The following is a 21336-nucleotide window of genomic DNA, read 5'->3' as shown; positions in this document are numbered from 1 at the left end:
TACAGAAATAAGCAAAATTGCCTGAAGGCAAAAAACCCTAGCTAACAAATAAGCATCTTTCTGAAACCTGCTTTTTCACCGGGCTTTTTCACCGGATAGCCAATAAACTTTTCCGGACTTTATTAAGTCTTATGACAATCTAATACGAACAAAGTAAGATAAAAATAAACCGCTTCAAGCTGTAACTAGACTTTACTAGGAATAAAATTATTGTAAATAAAAAAGAGTTATAAAAACGTTACGAGCGCACATCATCATCATTCTATTTTTTACAAGAATTTGTTTCTTTTTTTCTGATCTTTGCTGATTTTATTTTGAAAATGTCACTTAAACAGTCTCAAGACGATGAAAAAAAATTAGAAGTGGTTAAAACATAGAACAATCAAATCTTATTCTTTGGCGAGTGCGTTTTACATGAAATTGATGCCAAAATTTTGAGATTAAAGTCACTTAAGTCTAAAAACAACAAAAGCACAAAAGTATTTTTATCAACGTTATTCTAAACCTCTGAAAATTTCCTACTTTTGTTCTGCTTTAACAGCTATGGACGTTTTCCGAGCCATGGACATTTTAAAACGGCAAAATCCAGCAAAAATATTCAACAAAGTGTGGATATTTGCAGCTTTGGTGAGTACTTAGCAACTTCACATATTTGATGGTTGGCTTTTTACCCGGGTCAAATACCGCGACTAAGAAGCTATTGCAGTAACAAAATAGCGCAACTAGAGGGGAATGGTGGCGCCTTTCTCAGTAAAAATGGCGGAACGTTCGAAGCCCAACATTACCCGTGGTCGTTGCTTGATGGTGAGGCAACATTACACAGCCCTGATAAATAGCCAAAAAACTGTCTGAAATTCTTTGCCGCAACCCAGAAAAACAGTAGCGGTCGGAGTGACAGAACAAAACTCTTTGCGACAGACGAGGCTCAAACACCGTCCCGACCAACGCAACAAGAATTGCCAAGTCTAGACCAAACCGTCTATAAAAAAATAACGTGTGAACAGCCGTGTTTATTTTTTGACTTGGTCGATTAACATTATTCATTGCAGCTTTCAAAGTCGTTTTTTAATGTGGCGGACCTCTACCCAGATCTTAGACACATCCGCATTTGAACAGGTTTTCTTTTTTTGAACCGTCTTGTCGTCCAAAACTTCTGTAATAAATTTCTCAATGTTCAAGTTCGAAATTTTATAACTATTTCATTGAAAATTTTTTAACAAAGTTGTTCACGAGGCAGCAACTCACATATCTTTCTCCATTATTCTTTTTATCAAAATCACCATTTTTTAAAAAAATGTTACAGGTCTCTCTACATGAGTTCAAAATTTTGGAAATTTTAGACGGACTCATATCTTTTGAAACATTTTTTGAACCACTTTTTTATCATTTGAATCTTACTACTTCAGACCAAGTGAGCCTTTTGATATATACAGGCTACTTTAATACTTGTGGATCTGCAGCTACCCTCCCGCCCGCTGATCAGGTCTAATCATCTATTATCATCTTTACATGTATTTTAAACGCCCATCGCCGCCTCCATGGCAAAGAGTGCTAAAGGTTCTTACAAATAAACTCTGGGTTTAGAAAACAAGGTTAAGATTCTTGCCAAGTTAGGAGGTTTCTTGTCTTCGTTTGCAGATCCACACAATAACGGCGTCTTCTAGTGGGGTAGACTTGACCATGGAGCCCAATGCAACCGGATGTGAAGTGGCAAAAGCAACGGTGCGTTTGATCAATGACTACTACAAAGCTGGCGGATCCCTCTTGAAATATGAGTGAGTCAGTTTAACTGTTAAACCGATAATTGAACAATTCTCAACCCATTTTAGCGGCGTGATTTGAGATAATTCGAATTGATTATTCTGAACTCTTATAAAATTTGATTTTCGAACGCTAAATTTATTGACTGCTTCTTTGCAATTGACGCAATTAAGTTCTTCTAAATAAAAATTCATTTGTGTCTTATGTGTCCAAATAAAGACCACAACCAAAGTGGGAACAGGAACTGAAGAATCGATTTTTTTTACGCCTCAAACAGGCGCGGATCAAGGAACTTCTCGAGGGGGGGGGGGGGGGGGGGGGGAGGATTTTCAAAAAAAATTTTGAAAATTTTGTCGAGCTTTTTTTAGGTCGACCAAATTGATTTTCTGAACTCTCCCAAACCACTCTAGAGACCCTGTTTCAGCCAAAATTTCTTCGCCGCAGGCAAATTTTTGAAAAACAGGCCAAAAATAGCGTTTTTAGGAACTTTTTGAAAAATTTCGAGCAAAAAAATAGCGTTTTTTTGGCGCGCGCTCCCCCCGCAAAATTAGTGTAGATTGGCGCCTTTAAAAAACTCTTAAGGTCAGTTAGCCAAAAATGGATATCTCATAATTGTACAAAGGGGGGACACTTTGGGTCGGCAGGGGTCGAATTCCTGAGGGAGGGAGCGTCCGCCCCCGCCCACCCTTAAATCCGCTACTGACCTCAAATAAACGACCTCACATGGGTCTTCTCAATGTTATGATTTTTCTCAATGTCAAGAATTTTATCAGTGTCGAGTATTTTTTCAGTGACGAGAAAGTTTGTGTAAGCCAATTGAAATACAGCTAAGGAAAAAAACAAATTTTCTAGCAACATTTTCATCGTTAAGATTTTTTCTACAGTCACAATTTCAAACTAATAAAACACCCCCCCCCAAAAAAAAGGAATAAAAGTTTTAAAACCATGAACTTGCTCGAACTAACTACTTGTTTTGATACTGCTAACTTGAACAATAGTAAATTCGCACCGCCTCCACCATATACGCAAAGATCGTGAGGAACTGCTTCTTAGTCGCGCCTTCTCATCATTGGTCTGTGAAGTCGCGCCGTCTCCACTCTGGTCTCGAATAAGATATAATTCGAATAATGGAAAATTTCGGCAAAATAAAAAATTATAATTGATTTTAAGGGTTTCTAGTAAGAAATATAATCAATTATAATCGATTATAAGAGATTATAATCTCTTGGAAAATATCACGATTATAATCAATTATAAATCCCTTAAAGGCCTAATTTTGGTAATTATAAACGATTATAATTGCCAAAAAATCATCATAATAATCTGTTATAATCGATTATTTACTACTAAACTTGGATGCGGGATGTTACAATAGGTGGTAATTTTAACTACAGTGCATGTATTTAATTTGAGAACTGTAATGAATAATATAATCATTTCATTTTCAATCAATTGTACATGCGGCTAAGATTGTTTTTGCAAATACATTACTCTGCGAGATAAAGTGCTATTGAAAAACTCAAATTTTACACTCTTGCATAAAAAAATTGGCTTTTAAAATAAATTGTATATACTGTGCGAAGTATAGCAAAAAATGATCCAGCTATTTAAGTTAAAATTACCACCCACTGTAATATATCACCCTTTGCCCTATTATTCAAACCTGTTCAAACCTAATCTCAGTATGTCGGAAAGAAGCTTGAGTCGTAAACTGACAATCGTCGGCCCTTCCAACCAAAGGCTTCAATACTTTCGCTTCTTTTTTGGTGCCTTTTTTGACAATTTAACTTTACTAAATGACGCTAAAATGTTTTGACTTTTTTTTACAGAAATAAGCAAAATTGCCTGAAGGCAAAAAACCCTAGCTAACAAATAAGCATCTTTCTGAAACCTGCTTTTTCACCGGGCTTTTTCACCGGATAGCCAATAAACTTTTCCGGACTTTATTAAGTCTTATGACAATCTAATACGAACAAAGTAAGATAAAAATAAACCGCTTCAAGCTGTAACTAGACTTTACTAGGAATAAAATTATTGTAAATAAAAAAGAGTTATAAAAACGTTACGAGCGCACATCATCATCATTCTATTTTTTACAAGAATTTGTTTCTTTTTTTCTGATCTTTGCTGATTTTATTTTGAAAATGTCACTTAAACAGTCTCAAGACGATGAAAAAAAATTAGAAGTGGTTAAAACATAGAACAATCAAATCTTATTCTTTGGCGAGTGCGTTTTACATGAAATTGATGCCAAAATTTTGAGATTAAAGTCACTTAAGTCTAAAAACAACAAAAGCACAAAAGTATTTTTATCAACGTTATTCTAAACCTCTGAAAATTTCCTACTTTTGTTCTGCTTTAACAGCTATGGACGTTTTCCGAGCCATGGACATTTTAAAACGGCAAAATCCAGCAAAAATATTCAACAAAGTGTGGATATTTGCAGCTTTGGTGAGTACTTAGCAACTTCACATATTTGATGGTTGGCTTTTTACCCGGGTCAAATACCGCGACTAAGAAGCTATTGCAGTAACAAAATAGCGCAACTAGAGGGGAATGGTGGCGCCTTTCTCAGTAAAAATGGCGGAACGTTCGAAGCCCAACATTACCCGTGGTCGTTGCTTGATGGTGAGGCAACATTACACAGCCCTGATAAATAGCCAAAAAACTGTCTGAAATTCTTTGCCGCAACCCAGAAAAACAGTAGCGGTCGGAGTGACAGAACAAAACTCTTTGCGACAGACGAGGCTCAAACACCGTCCCGACCAACGCAACAAGAATTGCCAAGTCTAGACCAAACCGTCTATAAAAAAATAACGTGTGAACAGCCGTGTTTATTTTTTGACTTGGTCGATTAACATTATTCATTGCAGCTTTCAAAGTCGTTTTTTAATGTGGCGGACCTCTACCCAGATCTTAGACACATCCGCATTTGAACAGGTTTTCTTTTTTTGAACCGTCTTGTCGTCCAAAACTTCTGTAATAAATTTCTCAATGTTCAAGTTCGAAATTTTATAACTATTTCATTGAAAATTTTTTAACAAAGTTGTTCACGAGGCAGCAACTCACATATCTTTCTCCATTATTCTTTTTATCAAAATCACCATTTTTTAAAAAAATGTTACAGGTCTCTCTACATGAGTTCAAAATTTTGGAAATTTTAGACGGACTCATATCTTTTGAAACATTTTTTGAACCACTTTTTTATCATTTGAATCTTACTACTTCAGACCAAGTGAGCCTTTTGATATATACAGGCTACTTTAATACTTGTGGATCTGCAGCTACCCTCCCGCCCGCTGATCAGGTCTAATCATCTATTATCATCTTTACATGTATTTTAAACGCCCATCGCCGCCTCCATGGCAAAGAGTGCTAAAGGTTCTTACAAATAAACTCTGGGTTTAGAAAACAAGGTTAAGATTCTTGCCAAGTTAGGAGGTTTCTTGTCTTCGTTTGCAGATCCACACAATAACGGCGTCTTCTAGTGGGGTAGACTTGACCATGGAGCCCAATGCAACCGGATGTGAAGTGGCAAAAGCAACGGTGCGTTTGATCAATGACTACTACAAAGCTGGCGGATCCCTCTTGAAATATGAGTGAGTCAGTTTAACTGTTAAACCGATAATTGAACAATTCTCAACCCATTTTAGCGGCGTGATTTGAGATAATTCGAATTGATTATTCTGAACTCTTATAAAATTTGATTTTCGAACGCTAAATTTATTGACTGCTTCTTTGCAATTGACGCAATTAAGTTCTTCTAAATAAAAATTCATTTGTGTCTTATGTGTCCAAATAAAGACCACAACCAAAGTGGGAACAGGAACTGAAGAATCGATTTTTTTTACGCCTCAAACAGGCGCGGATCAAGGAACTTCTCGAGGGGGGGGGGGGGAGGATTTTCAAAAAAAATTTTGAAAATTTTGTCGAGCTTTTTTTAGGTCGACCAAATTGATTTTCTGAACTCTCCCAAACCACTCTAGAGACCCTGTTTCAGCCAAAATTTCTTCGCCGCAGGCAAATTTTTGAAAAACAGGCCAAAAATAGCGTTTTTAGGAACTTTTTGAAAAATTTCGAGCAAAAAAATAGCGTTTTTTTGGCGCGCGCTCCCCCCGCAAAATTAGTGTAGATTGGCGCCTTTAAAAAACTCTTAAGGTCAGTTAGCCAAAAATGGATATCTCATAATTGTACAAAGGGGGGACACTTTGGGTCGGCAGGGGTCGAATTCCTGAGGGAGGGAGCGTCCGCCCCCGCCCACCCTTAAATCCGCTACTGACCTCAAATAAACGACCTCACATGGGTCTTCTCAATGTTATGATTTTTCTCAATGTCAAGAATTTTATCAGTGTCGAGTATTTTTTCAGTGACGAGAAAGTTTGTGTAAGCCAATTGAAATACAGCTAAGGAAAAAAACAAATTTTCTAGCAACATTTTCATCGTTAAGATTTTTTCTACAGTCACAATTTCAAACTAATAAAACACCCCCCCCCCAAAAAAAGGAATAAAAGTTTTAAAACCATGAACTTGCTCGAACTAACTACTTGTTTTGATACTGCTAACTTGAACAATAGTAAATTCGCACCGCCTCCACCATATACGCAAAGATCGTGAGGAACTGCTTCTTAGTCGCGCCTTCTCATCATTGGTCTGTGAAGTCGCGCCGTCTCCACTCTGGTCTCAAAAGTCGCCCTATATTAACTTCGGTTGCTAGAGAAGCGATAAAGGTTTCTGGATCGCGCCGTCTCAGCCTTGGTCTGAAAATTCGCCCTATATCGACAGCGGTTGCTAGAAAAGCGATGAAAATTTCTCGATCGCGCGGTCTCAGCCTTGGTCGGAAAGTAGCACAGTCTCCGCCTTAATCGGGAAAGTCTCGCTTTTTCCATCTCGGTCGCGAAGTCGAATCGTCCACAATTTAATCGGTAAAATTGCGTTCGTATCCATCTCCGTCGCAAAGTTTGTGGAAGATTGCTTCCTGGTTGAGCTAATTACGCCTTGTTCTGGAATTTTGCACTGTATCCTCCTTTGTCTGGAAGGTCGCGCCGCATCCGCCTTGGTCTGGAAAATCTCGATGTCTCTACTTCAGTCGCAAAGGTCGCGAGGAATTGTTTCTTAACCTCCGTCTCCGCCTTTTTGTGGAACGTCGCGCAGTCTCTGCCTTGATCAGGATTGTCTCGCCATCTCCTCTCGGTGGCAAAAATCGAGTCGTACCCACCTTGCTTGCGAAAATTGCGACGTAACCACCGCGATCACGAAAAACACGGTACAATTTATCTGGGACGCGCAGTCTCCACTTTGGTCTCGACGATTGCACCGTCCGTCTGCACCTTGTTTGCGAAAGTCGCTCCGTCTCCATCTCGGTCGCGAGGGTCGCGAGGAGTTGTTCCTTGGTCGCGCCGTTTCTTCCTTGATCTGGAAAGTCTCGCCGTCTCCGCCTTCATCTGGAAGCTCCCGCCATCTCCACCCTCGTCTGGAAAGTCTCTACACATCCACCTCCATCGGAAAGGTCACTGGAAACCTTTTCTTGGTCGCGACATCTCCGCCATGATCTCAAAACTTGTCCCATTTATAACTCGGTCGCAAAAAAAACAATTCAACTTTTTTTGCGCCATCTTTACAGTGGTGCTCTGAATATTTGCGCCGTCTCCTCACTGGTTAAAAAATTTGAACCGTTTCCACTTTGGTTGCAAATATCTGGAGTAATTGCTTTTTAGTCGCGCCGTCATCGCCTTTTTGTTGAAAGTTGCACCGTTTCCGGCTAATTCGCAAAAGTCACACTGTCTCCACTTTGATCCGGAAAGTTGCGCCGTCTTTACCTCGGTCACAAAATTTGCAAGGAATTGTTGCTTGGTCATGACGTTTTGGCCTTGATCTGAAAATTTGCGCCGTCTCCGCCTTGGTGTGGAAGTTACCGCCATTTGCAACCTCTTCTAGAAAGTCGCATCTTGTCCACCTCTGATACAAAAGTCACAAGGAACTTTTTTATGATCACGCCATGTCTGCCTCGGTGTAAAAGGTCGCGCAGTTTCCACCCTGGTCTCAAAAGTTGGGTCGCATCCACCTCGCTTGCGAAAAAAGCAATAAAAGTTTTCTGATTCGCTCAATATACGATAATTGTTTTCTGGATCTCGCCTTTTTGCCTTAATATCGAAATGGAAGGTCGCTCCGTTTAGCCTTGCCATGGAAAATGTCACAATCTCCGTCTCCTTGGCGAAAATTCCACCGTCCCTCCTTACCTTGTTTACATAATTTTGACGGTTCCACCTCGGTTGCAAGGGTTGCGAAGGTATGTTATTTAGTCGCGTCGTGTCGGCCTTGGTCTGAAATGTTGCGCCGAACCCTGGTCCTTGAAAAAAGTCCCCGTATCCACCTCGGATGCAAAGGTCGCGAGAAAATTTTTCTTGGTCACACTGTCTCTGTCTGTAAAATTGCGCCGTCTCCACCCGGATCTGAAAAGTTGTTGCCTCGACTTCGGTCCTAAAACACCGTTAAAAATTTCTTGTTTCGATTGTCTGTACCTTGGCCAGGAAGTTTGCGCTGTTTCTGAATTGGTTATGAAAGTATCGCCGTATCCACCTCGGTCACTCACGGAGAAATGCTTTCTGTTTTTTGCCGTCTCTGCCTTGGTATGGAATGTCACGCCATCTGAGCCTTTTTTCGAAATGTCACGCCGTTTCCGCCCTGGTCGGAAAAGTTTCACCGGCTCAATCTCGGTTGCGAACGTCACGCCGTTCCCACCTTGGGCGGGAAAATTGCGCAGCCTCCATTTCGACCGCAAAGGTCGCGAGGATTTGTTTCTTGGTCGCGCTGTGTCCGCCTTATTCTGGAAGGTTGCGTCTTCTCCGACTTGGTCGCGAGAGTCACGATGTCTCAGCCTCGATCCCATAATTCTTCCCGGCCTTGGTCTTAAAAGTTGTGCCGTCTCCGCCTTGGTCTGGAAGTTCACTTCATATCCAATAAGTCTGGAAAGTTGCGCAGTCTTCGTTTTTACCGTGTAGTATAGCCATCTCTATCTCAGTCGCGAAAATCGCGCCTTCCAACTTGGTTGCGAAAGTCGCGCTGTCTCCACCTCAGTCGAGGGAGTTGGCAGTTTAACCGATAAAGAGGCGCTCACGTCCAATAATTTTCGTCTCGGACAACCTCGCACAAATTTTCCGGCTCTGCTTGCTGACGAAAGTTCTGACTTATAACAAAAGTATATCCGTGGAGTTTCGTACGCAAACGCTATGTGGGAATGTTGGCTGAGGGCGTATGTCCCCTCAGTCAACAAGCGCAAAAAGTGGCACACTCCGTCTGAGCGTGAGCTTAAGAGCGGTGATATTGTTTGGGTACTTGAGTGAAACATCTCAATGTTCTATTTCCCCCTCGTTTCACTACGGCAAAAAAAAACGTCCCCCATTCCGCCGCTCTACGCTCTTCGTCCGGCGAACTTACCCCTCCGATCACTAAGCTTGTTTTGTTCCTTCTCCTTTCTCTTTCTGGGGCCAGAGGTTGTTTACGCTAAAAGTAAGGCACGTAAGCACGCGAGTATAAGAAATCACTAATTCCCACCTATATTTTTTCTGACAACAGGCTTTTTAGTCATCAAACGAGATTTGATAAAAAGGCAAGCCCATATTGAAAATGGAGTTTTTGCTACAGTTCTTAATTAATCAGTCTCGGTGTTTCAACTTGAGCTCCATTGTGCTGATTGCATCTGCTGGCCCTTTTCGTATAGCTGGCTCTTCCGAGTGATCAATTTTTGTTTATTGTCTGCAATTGAACGAGGATAGCTGGTTACTTTTCACTCGAGGACAAAATACGTATGTGTTTATGATTTGCCAGATACTCTGGCCATTTTGCATACCACGCTGCAGTATGTTGATGGTATATCTCTGCTAAAGATCCATCTAATATTGAAATGAATAATATGTTGAAAACAAGAAATCCAGCAAGTAGCACGGAATAGTCCGAACGCAACCTTAAAAAAATAGTTTTTAAAGCAATCGCATTTTTTTCCTGCTTGTTGTGATAACAGAATTTAGGCATATTCGACAGTAATTGTAATAATGGCCAATTGGAATCAGATTTTAGAGAAAAATGACTGGAAAACAAAAAAAAATCGTAAGAAAAAATTTAGAGCTTCAAGTATTTTTAAATAGTTTTCTTTGCGAAAACTTTGAAATTTTGAATTTTTTGATTGGCATAATGGTGCTAAGAACTCTACACACTATAATTGATTGAAACGTTAAAAGATATCCAATATGATAATAGCAGGGTCAGAAAATCTGAAGAAGTTGAGATTTTTGGCAGTATCATTGGTCGAAATTAGTAGTGTTTCAAAAAGAAAAGAACATTTTTCAACCGAAAGTGGCGAGTATAAAAAGATAGGTAAAACACTGAACACATGGGATCTGAACCGCATCACAAAATGCCGTGGGAACAATCTTGAGACGCTTTTTTTGGAGTTTTACGAGGAAGGTGAAAAACCAGAAAAAAACGGCAACAGTTATTTCTGATTTTGTCAGCCTATCATTCATAGTTTATCCAACATCTAATACACCAAATTATCCAAAACCATTAAAAGGGAAGTTGGAACACTCAGGGCTATCACTGATTCGAGCAGTCTTATTTTTTTATTCTGTCAATTTCCGGCGATCGAAACAAAAATTTGCCATTGGGTGCGCTTTAAGCGAGCTCTGAAAAAATTATACATAATGTTAAGAGCGTAACGCGAATTATTCATGCGGGGCACAACATTAGTCGTGGCGCAACATTTATAACGCGCAACAAACTAGTTCTAAAACGACTTAGCTTAGGTAATCGGTCGTATTATTTTGTACGACTCAAGTTTTTGCACTAGTTTCCCAAAAACACTTCGTTATGGATTACGGGGCACTTAGAACATTCAGGGCTTTGACCTGATATACCAATAGTCTTGTTTATAATTAGCAAAAAATTGGATAGACCAAAAAGCACGCCTCGAGCCAATTTGGAACGGGATTAAATCTTTGTTCGCGCGTAATAACACAAACTATTGCGCGCGTCAATTGTCCCCCATTGATTGAAATGGCCTTCATTAAACCCCCATATTTTTACGAAAAATGATCACGGATGATATATGTTTTTTTGAAAATAATTGTGCTCAGATTAATAGCAATTTTCAAAAAATATTAAAAAAATTCTGTCAAAAATTGTTAAAAATCGAATTTTGTCTGGAGAAAAAACCACCCGAGCACAAATATTCCGTCACTCTCCTCAAAAGTTGGATCATAAAAATGTAGCGCTAGCTCCCAAAAATGAATTCAAGAAATTAAAATGAAGATCAGTCAAAACCGGGCAAGTCCTCACAACTATCCTCAAGCAGTTCATAAAACCTTCATTACTGGGCGCCATACTGGTGCTCAACTAAATACCAATTCAACTCCTGGTTTTTCGAGGAGATGGTCAAAGAGGAATTTATCGCCAGAAATATTGAATATTGATAATCAGGCCTCGAAGAAATTAAATATTGAAAATGAATCAGAAGCGCTCAATATAGAAAAAACTGTTACAGAGGACGTTAGCAAATAAATTCAATCAACTTGACTGAAGTTCTATTTTTTTTGAAATGGAGAGAAATGTAGAAGAACGTCATATGGGCGACTTAAAAGACAGTTTTTTGTATTTTTTGAATATAAGGTCCCTGAGATGCCATCACGACTAACTCGTTATAGATATTAATCAGTTAGAACAAAAACCTTTGATTATTGCGCTATGCGAAACCTGGCTGTGTGATAAGGATTATCTGAATCTCTATCATCTTGATGGCTACCATCCCTTAATTTCTAAACACCGGAAATATCAGCGAGGCGGGGGATGTGCGTTTTATGTGCGCGATGATGTGAATTTTCAGTTAAACAATATAGAGGTTAATTTCGAATGCATCAACATATCTATCGTATAAAAATCAGTCAAAACTAAAATTTCGGTTGTCTATAAACCCCCACAGAGCAAAAATGAGGTTTTTTTGAATCACTTTGAGAATTACCTTCTGCACTTAAATGCTTTGAAAACTAATTTTCTTGTTTGTGGAGATTTTAATATCGAACTTTAGATTGCAAGCCAATTTCCAATTCTTATATTAATCTAAACTTTAGATTGCAAGCCAATTTCCAATTCTTATATTTATCTAATCAAGAGCTGTGGTGCGCATATTTTGAATAGAGATCCAACTCGCATTACTCCAACATCGAGTAAATGTATTGATCATTTAATTGCTAATTTTGACGCCAACGTAAAAACACTGGATTCAACTATTTCTGATCATTTTCCCGTAATTATATCTGGTTACGTAAATGTTGATCCGCAAGAAAATCAAGATTACTGCTATAGAAATCTTAAAAATCTTTACCGTGACGATTATTATATATATAAATATTTATTCCTCTTAGAAAACAAATTGTCAAAAAGCTTAGTGATCCCAATGAGAAATTATGTCTGTTAGTTGAATCCATAGTTTCATCAATTGATCGTTTTGCTCCCTTAGAAAAATCGAAATCACAAAAACAGTCATGGGTTACCGATTAAACCAAAAAAATACTCAAAAACCGCAATCGGCTTTTCAGTAAGTGGGTACAAAATCCTACTGAATCGAATAAACTGAAATATTCTCAAGCTAGAAATTTAGCAACCAAGTTAATAAGAAATGAAAAAAGAGTTTATTACGACAAAAAAAGTTGGAAATGGTAGAAATTCGAAAACGCTGTTCCAGGCCTTTAATGAATTTTGCAAAGGAAACTCCAAAAACACGAGTTTTTGGCTGCTGATGTTTTTAATGAATTTTTTGCCTCAATTGGCGAGAAACTGAGAAATTCTGAATTCGATTACAAAGAAGCGTTGGGTTATGTAGATCGCATCGAAAAATCAATGGTGTTTTTTGTAATTACCCACAAGGAAATTGAAAATGCCATATGCCATTTGTTGAAAAACAAAGGTTCAAATAATCATGATGGCATAAATAACAAAACTATAAAATTATCGCTGCCTTTAATTTCTGTAAGAATTTGCAGCCTTTTCAACCAATGCGTTAAGAGTGGTTATTTTCCTCAAGGCTTAAAAGATGCAAAAGTTATTCCCCTTTTTTAAGGGAGGTTTAAAAGATTCTTTGGAAAATTATAGACCTATTAGTTTACTCAGTTCACTCAGCAAAATTTTCGAAAGGATAATATTCAATAGAATGTATAATTTTGCTAATGAGCGGAAGATTCTTTATGAAAAACAATTTGAATTTCATAAGAAAAAGTCATGCGTGGACGCATTAATCGAATTCATCGCATTAGAGAGGGATGGGACAAAAAATTGGTTGGTCAATCATGCCTTGTTGATCTCAAAAAAGCATTTGATACCATAAATCATGATCTTCTTTTGGCAAAATTGGAAAAATACGGATTTAGAGGCCGGATTCTTTGTCTTCTAAACAATTACTTTACAAACCGATTTCAATTTTTTCAAACTGATAATAAAATATCTTCTAGTCGCTCTATGTCATGTGGAGTACCGCAAGGGTCAGTTTTAGGTCCGTTTTTGTTTTTAATATATATAAATGATCTTCCGAAAATTGCTAAAGGATCTGAGGTTGTTCTATTCGCTGATGATACTACAATATGCAATGCAGAAAAAAATTGTTGCGATAGTTTTGATAGCTCGTTAAGTAAAATGGATAGATGGTTCAAAACGAATGGACTTTGTGTCAATCCTGGTAAAACTCAAATAATGAAATTTGGTAACAACTTTTCAAAAGATTACTTTGCTTTTGGTACTACAGTTTAAATAACAAATGTGTGTAAATATTTATGCATTTTTGTTGATAAGAAACTTACTTTCAAATTTCACATTGAACATGTGTGCAAAAAATTAACTAAATTTTGTGGCATTGTCTGGAAAGTTAGGTATGTTTTTTGTAAACAGCAGATGCTTCGCTTCTACAAAGCATATGTAAATCCTACAATCACTTATGGAATTTTAATATACGGCAATACATCCCAATCTCACCTTACCGAGATGATGAAACTAGAAAAAAAAATCTTGAGAGCAATTTTTTTCAAACTTAGATATGAATCAATTAAGGAAATTATGGACGAAAATAAATTGCTTACTGTTTTCGATTTATACTTTTTTGAGATGTTTAAGTACTTGTTTATGGAATTGCAATCGGACAAAAAAATTGGTTTTCTGTCTCAGATTTACTCCCAAAAAAGTGGACCATGTACCAGGAGCAAAGCGAAAGGCGTAATTAAAGTGGCAACATTTTCTACTACCGCTAAACAGAGATCGCTTACAGTTAGAATTCTGCAGGCTTTTAACTATTTAAAACAAAATGACTTGATACCTGTTAATATACATGAAATGTCAGAAGTTAGTTGTTTGAGACTCTATAAACAGTTTTTTCAAACTTACCTAAAAGACAATCAGGACCTCTACAAACTGTTTTTTAATTTCAGCCCTTAATTTAATTTGTTTGTTGAGTTGATGCTGGCTGTCTTCTCTTTACTCTCCAGGATATCCTACTCGATGAGCAGTACTGCTCTTTAGGATCTCCCTCCAGGCATAATATATTGCTTTTGGCGTTGTATATGTAGCTGGTAAAGTAATTCAAATTTCAAATTTCAAAGTTCATCGGTTTCGATTGTGATATAAGTATGTAGCACGTTTCGCCCTTCTCAAACTTGATGGCATAATGTGTCATTCGTACGTTTCGCACCACAGTTGATAAGAAACATTATGAGTAAGATATTAGGTGCGTAACGCGGGTCGAGGGGCTAGACTTATGCTTCGACTCTGAAGGTCGATCAAGTGCAGTTTAGTGGCTGAAATTCCGGGTCGAGAAGCACTTTCGAAACAGTTAGCACAAAATCGAAACATACCCAATTTTGGTCTAGCAAATTGAAACTCAGGTCGAAAAAAAAACGATATATAAGTCGAGAAAGGCGAAACATACCCAATTTTGATCAAAAAACCCTAAACATAGGTCGAGAAAGTGGAAACATAGGTCGAGATAGTCAAAACGTACCCAATTTTGGTTGAGAAAATTGAACCCTAAGTCGAGCACTGCCGAAACATAAATCGAGCACAGTCGAAACATGCCCGATATCGGTCCAGAAAGTCAAAACATAGGTCGAGAAAGTTGAGACATAATTCGAGTACCTCGACCCGGGAATGTGCCATAGTTGTACTTGGCCCAAGAGTTGCCAAGCCTACAATAATCCCTTATTTCCAATAAGTATTTGAATGTGCGGTCGGATCATACGTAGTTCAACCAACTCAACCCGGGAGATTTGAATAATTATCATTGACACACTATTTTAGTCAGTTCTGTTTTAGTCAAATCAGTTCTTTTTTAGTCACAACTTCCTGCTATACAGAATAGCATACTTGTACGACTATGGACAGAACGGCAGTCTCCTACCAGAGAACGGAACCGGCATGTGGGGAATGACGATGCAACATTTTGATGCGGCTCGAAGCTGGGCTACCACTGCGGTATGAAATGACTCATTTCTGTTTGGTTTCAAAAGTCAGTGGCAAGTTTTTTTTTGGAAAAGTCTGGCAAAAAAAAATTGAACCCCCGTGACCCCCTCGGCATGCTATGGATCAGATCAATGGCGTGTGAACGATATTTTGACAAAGACGAGGCTGTATAAAAGGGCTTTATAAATGGGCTTGTAAAAAGCGAGTTTTGGATGGCTTTATCGAATTTTGCATTTTATCCAAGTAACAGCCGAGCCTGTAATAAGTTCACACTATGCCTCTAGGAAAATTAACAAAGTATTGGTCGAAAATAGAAAATTTAATGTCGTCTTAAGATATCACGAAGCTAAAGCATATTTCCGGCGGGAGAAATCGTGAGCTCTCAGGTGTCGAGTTAAATTAATTGTCGAGTTAAATTAATTTAGCGAGTACTAACTTTGTAAAGTAATTGATTTTCCTAGTTTACCTTGAACATAATATCATTTAATACTCATTTAACACATTTGTATTTCATTTCCAGCTCAACCGAGTTGTGGACCCAGACGGCTTTCACAGTCTTCCCGATGAAGATTTGTTCAAGCCTAGGATAGGGGCTCTTACTGCCTTCTTTCTCATCCAGGTAATTGTAAATATGCGGCCTGATTTGATTTATTTTTGTTCGGATCAGGTAAAATAAAGAGCCTACTAGATAAGAATCAATTCTAAGATATTTTTGGCTGAAACTTGAAAAATATTTTGACAGAGATGATCAAAATGGCAGATTTTGTCGACCGCTTGAAGACCCTTCAGTATGCACATGCGAACAATTTCATTTTAAATTTTGTTCCGTCTAAAATAGATTTGAGTTAGAGTTGGAATCGAACTAACAATGAGGCAAAATCATGTTGAGACAAAATTAAGGCGAAGCCGAGACCTGACGAGACCTGACGAGCCTTCTACTTTGAATTAGATCTAGTGACAGATATTACCAGCAGCGGAGATAACGCAGAAATAATTCAAAAATAAATAATACAGAAATATACAAAAATAATAAATCTAAAAACAGAAATTCGAAACGTTTTCGGGCTCTTTTTTCCTCTATGCAAAATTAAATTTTTGTTCAAATTGTCCAATTGGCTCGCGGTTTAAAATCAAACAAAAGAAACCAGTAGTTACTTCATTCATCATTTAGGAAAGTATAAATTTGCTAGAGTAAACTAGTGGGAGCCAATTGTTCGCCTCAAATCAAATTGTAGCAGTTTGTTCGCACATGCAATGTTTTAAACAACTTTGTTTACTTCGCGTGAAATTGATAATTATGTGAGGTGGGTAGAAAAATGAAAAATACTCTCTCGAAATCACTATTTAATTTGATAAAAATCATAAGACTTCATTTTTTCCAGCAGAATGTAACCAATATAATCGCAGGTTTCATTTTGTTTTCGCTTACAAAAAACAGTTTGGGAGGACGCCATTAGACTGCAAGAGACTTCTTTTGAACGCCTCAATTCAGAAAAAAGATAGATTGTTTTGCGCTCGCAATTTTTCTGTTTTTATACTTCTAAAAATCGAAAGAGAAACAACACTTTGATTTTCAATTTTAAGTAGGTGAGCCTCCCGTTTTCCAACAAATAATTTTCCATGATTGAAATGGTTAAGTTGTTCCGTCGTGGCTGTTCTGATAAAATTTATCCAATTTGGGAAAAATTAGATGCCCATGTTGAGCATACTTCTGACGTTTTATGCAACAATTGTTTTTAGTGACAGCTTTTATTTATCGGTAATTGTTTTGCTACATTACGCATTCTCTGGTTTGAGTTAATTCGTCTTTTCAAACTTTGTCTATTTCAGTCTCATTTATGAGACCTTTGGTCAATAATTTCAAAATTTGGTATAAAAGTTCTTTTATTAAAATTAATAAACTTTGGGCTGTCATTTTTGCCTTTCTAGAAATTGTTTTTGGTAATACGTTTAATTTTCATTTAAAGAGGTGTGGTTGATGAGATGTCAGTGTTAGCGTATGCATGTATTCCATATTGCAGATATGATTGAATAAAAGTTTTGTACGCTATGATCATTTGTTTTGAGGTTAACTCTATGCATATTTGATAAAAGATTTCACAGAACTTTTTTGATTTTTTGATGAGGCTATAAAATTTTCCATTCAAATCCAGGTTTACGCCCAAGTTTTGCGAGTATTGAAATTCTTCTATTATTTGTGTCCCAGTAGTTTTAGATGCTTATTATATTGACATGGTTTTTTAAATTTTTCCTTTGTTTTCAGTGCTGTATCAACTGCAAAAAAACCAATCTGTTTTTGGATTGATCAATGACCGGTAGATCATTGAGATGATATATGAATCGAAAGGAACCAGAATTGAACCTTGTGGCAACAAGTTTTGTTCTGTTTTTTGTCGATATATTTTAGTTTGCTGTTTGCGATTTTCAAGGTATGACCTAAAAGTTGACGAACTGGCATTCTAGAGCAAAAACACTTGAGCTTAATCAGAATTATTGAATGATCTACTGTATCAAATGCTTTCTAGAAATCCAGGAAAGTTAGTTGGGTTGGTGTGTGTTGGTTGCGATGTGTTCATTTAGGGTCAGAACTGCGTCGACAATTGATCGTTTGTTACAACGTCCAAATTTTTTAATAAAAAAAACAAAAATTCTCATTGAATTTTCTCACACGATTACATATTAACCTCTCAAAAATATTGCTATTATTGTAAGAAGTGATCTTGACCGAAAAAATTTAGGGTTTTATTCATCTCCATCTTTATTTATTTCCTCTAATTTGGCTACTTGAATGGCTTCACAATCTAGTTTCTCTAGATGTTTCAACAAAACTCAATTTATAATAAAGCAATCAGTGCTGTATTTGTACATTCCATGGCTTTCACGAAAGCTTTTCGATATATTGTTCGAAAAAAAAAACAAGGACTGATGCTTTCGGGGTGATGCTGTTTTTGGTTTTCAGGAATCAGGTTTTCTAATTTACTGCCGATTGATGCATGTTACCCGTTAAATTGTTCGTCATTTTCATGCGAAACTTACACTTACGGAGATTCTGGATTTTCAAGATTGTTAGTTTCTTGTTTTACCCAGCGGAAATCACTGGAGAGAAACTAATCATCTGTCTCAGATTTTAATTTGGTCCGAACTTCAGAAATTACAGCGACAAGGTTCATTTTAACTTGGAAAAGACAAGGCGCGAACCATCAGGTTTTTTTCAGTAACTCTACGAAAATTTTTGTCTTACTGTTAGTGTTATAAACTATCCTGAAGCGAAGCCGAATCGACATATTTCCAAAAAATTATATAAGATGAAAGTTCCTCGCCAAACAGATGTGAGGGAGAAAACAGTATATTTGGAATTTTAAAACAATCTAATCTCGATCTGAACTAGTATTTGGATTCTATTCAGAGTTCGCGTTACCTAATTATGCGATTTGCGTGAAACAATTTGTCATCAAAAGTTGTTTTTACTATATGTTTTCTACTTGAAAACCAAGCCAAATGATCATTTACAGTTACGCAAAAATCAAGTCCAAAGTAAAATTGTAGTCAGTTTCGCTTCCAGACGCTATCATCAATGCATTGGATTAGAAAGTCTCTTCAACTTTTTTGACTCCTTGTTTTTGTTGGCTAGAGAGACTTTCTCCAGAAGCAGCTCATTACTCGCTTTAACTCTTTTTTTTTGCTTAACCGCATCTAGTTTCTTCAGTTGCTTAAAGTTTCGTATGTTAACAAACTATGTACTGTTATGCCCGGAAGGATTGTTTACCATGACTTGTACCCCACAGTTAAGAGAACTTGTGATCATATCTAAGTCCTGTGCTGCCTTTTGAATTTCCATTTCACTCTCGGGCATGCAACCGTTCAAGTGAATGAACCTGTTTTACGCTGTTTCGCACCGTTTTGACTACCTTTCTGGCTTGATAGATAATACTTTTATCTTGGAAAAACATGAAGTTAAAGATTATTGAAGGAGTGTTTTCATCGTAAGCCCACTGCTAATAATGACAAGCTTTTGTTCGTCGGTACTCCAAACCCATATGCAGATGTTCGTAAGAAAATTTCAACGTATGCTGAATGACGTCTTGCATCTTGCGAGCATCAAAAAGGTGCTTCCAAAGAAATGTGCCGTCCTTCGATGTGAACCGATCCTGCGCCCGTACACTATACAAAAAAAACTTTCCCATTTTTTTTTCATTTCATCATTTTTTCCTTGCTCGTTTAGTAAAAACTTAAGCTCAATTATATCCGAAATTAAACACTTTCACATTTGCATTTGTGTTGATATCAGTACAGACAAATGTCAATGTATCAGTCTCCATGTTGTTAGCAAACTCTTCAAAAACTCGATAAAAACCAAATAATTAATTATTCTCAAAGTAATCTTTCTTTTTAAATTTTAATTAAAATTCTCGAAAAAATTGGGCTCATAATTACATCTTATGGGCTCTAAACTTTTTAAAAATCTTATCAATTTGTAATTGATTTACGAACTCAAACGAGTTTGAACGAAAAAGTTTTTGAACTTCTTTAATTTGAAGTTGAAATTTTGAATGACCCAAAACGAAGCTAAAGTTTTCAAAACATGCGAAGGCCAAACCCACTGATTGCTGGACTGAATTTTGTTTTTTTTTCTATTTCTCGCAATTTTCACGCTTTTTCTCCCAATTTAAGTTAGCATCAAAGCACTGACAGATAAAGTTCAGTTTTTCAACATAAATTTTTTGAATTACTATAGTACTTTAAAAAAACGTGAGAGGAAAAACTGAATTCAACTATAACTGAAAATCAACGGAATATTACCTGGATGTTGAGTAAGTGGTAAGATCTTTGTGTCTCCTCAAGAAAAACGGGCTCGCGTATCAAGGTGATTGCACGTCAGGCAACCTAAAGTAAAATCGTTTGGTAAACATAACTTACCCGATAATTTTTAAAGTAAGATTTTTTAATGTAGATTATTGTTCAATTGACGCAATATGCTTTGTTTAAGACAATTAAATTTTTTTGAGCATCAAAATTTTGGCAATACGAATTAGCGGGAAACACTTATTGTTGCGCTTCTTACCACTTCTTAGCCGATTGTTTGCAGCCAGCGGATAAGCTCTTCGGTCTGGTCAAAAGTGCGTGAATCTGATATTTGAAAGCTTTCTAATGGCTATGGTTCTTCATTGTACATTTTTGTTTGTAATAAATAAAAATGTCTGAGAAGCTGAAAATTAATGTTCTTGGCAGAAATGTTCTTGGCGAAAATCGCTTGAAATGTTTAAATTGCCAGGTCATTGACAAAATAAAACCTGAATCGAGATGAAAAACTAAATATTCTAACTGACGAAAAGCTCAACGAAATTTAAAAAGTCCACAGGCAAGCGATGTCAGGTAACAAAGTATATTTCTTGCAACTAAATGTGAAACAGAGGGGTTAAATTGTTCGCCTCAATTCAATTTGGATCAATTTTGTGTGCTATGATAGTGCATTTTGATCAAGTCACCGCGCTTGAGTGAAATGATAGTGCATACGTAATTAGCTTAATATTTCGATCTTGGAGTTTTCTCTCAAAATACAACCTTAACTCAAAAACAATTTCCACGATTTTTTTTCATCCCCTGAGCAAATGCCACAAGTCCAGTAAAAAGAAAAAATACTGTTTCGATAAGGTCAAATGTCTGTAGTTCTACTTTTTTTCATTCCATCCAATGATTCTTGTCACTCTTTACCCCCTACTTTTTTAACAAAGCAAGATTTTAGGAGACTTCTGGAATCCGCAAAAAAGTTGCGAATCACCAGACTCCAGAACAAATCATTAAGGTTGCGTTTAATTTATAAATTGATGGCAAACAAAAGACGCACCAAATGTAAAATTGTTAACTATTATCGATATGATTGATTTTTGCTGATTGTTTCACCCTTTTTGCCGTGGCAAGACTTTCGTTTCAGCAACTTCATTTGGACTCCGCAGACTTTGTAGCTTGAGCTGCACTAAGATTTAACTGTTCGTCTCTGGGAGCCACCAAGTAAAAAAAGAATAAAAACAACCTTGTGGAATTTTCAGACATGTTTCTTTGAGGATTCTTCATTATGATATCAAATTC

At 37.1% G+C, this 21336-nt stretch overlaps 1 protein-coding gene across 1 annotated transcript in view; it reads left to right on the top strand.

Moving 5' to 3' along the window:
- Positions 1–3917: 3917 nt before the first annotated feature.
- The window catches only part of LOC134844773 (uncharacterized), a 73660-nt gene continuing 56241 nt past the window's right edge, over positions 3918–21336 (top strand). Inside the window, exons 1-4 of the mRNA XM_063861588.1 lie at positions 3918–4212; positions 5224–5360; positions 15123–15261; positions 15770–15868. Coding sequence (XP_063717658.1) covers positions 4129–4212; positions 5224–5360; positions 15123–15261; positions 15770–15868 — 459 coding nt within the window. The 5' untranslated portion in view covers positions 3918–4128. The remainder of the gene's footprint in view (positions 4213–5223; positions 5361–15122; positions 15262–15769; positions 15869–21336) is intronic.

Source organism: Symsagittifera roscoffensis, chromosome 4, assembly GCF_963678635.1.
Source record: "Symsagittifera roscoffensis chromosome 4, txSymRosc1.1, whole genome shotgun sequence".
In the NCBI taxonomy this organism is placed as follows: domain Eukaryota; kingdom Metazoa; phylum Xenacoelomorpha; order Acoela; family Convolutidae; genus Symsagittifera; species Symsagittifera roscoffensis.
This window is presented reverse-complemented; position numbering and strand designations above follow the sequence as displayed.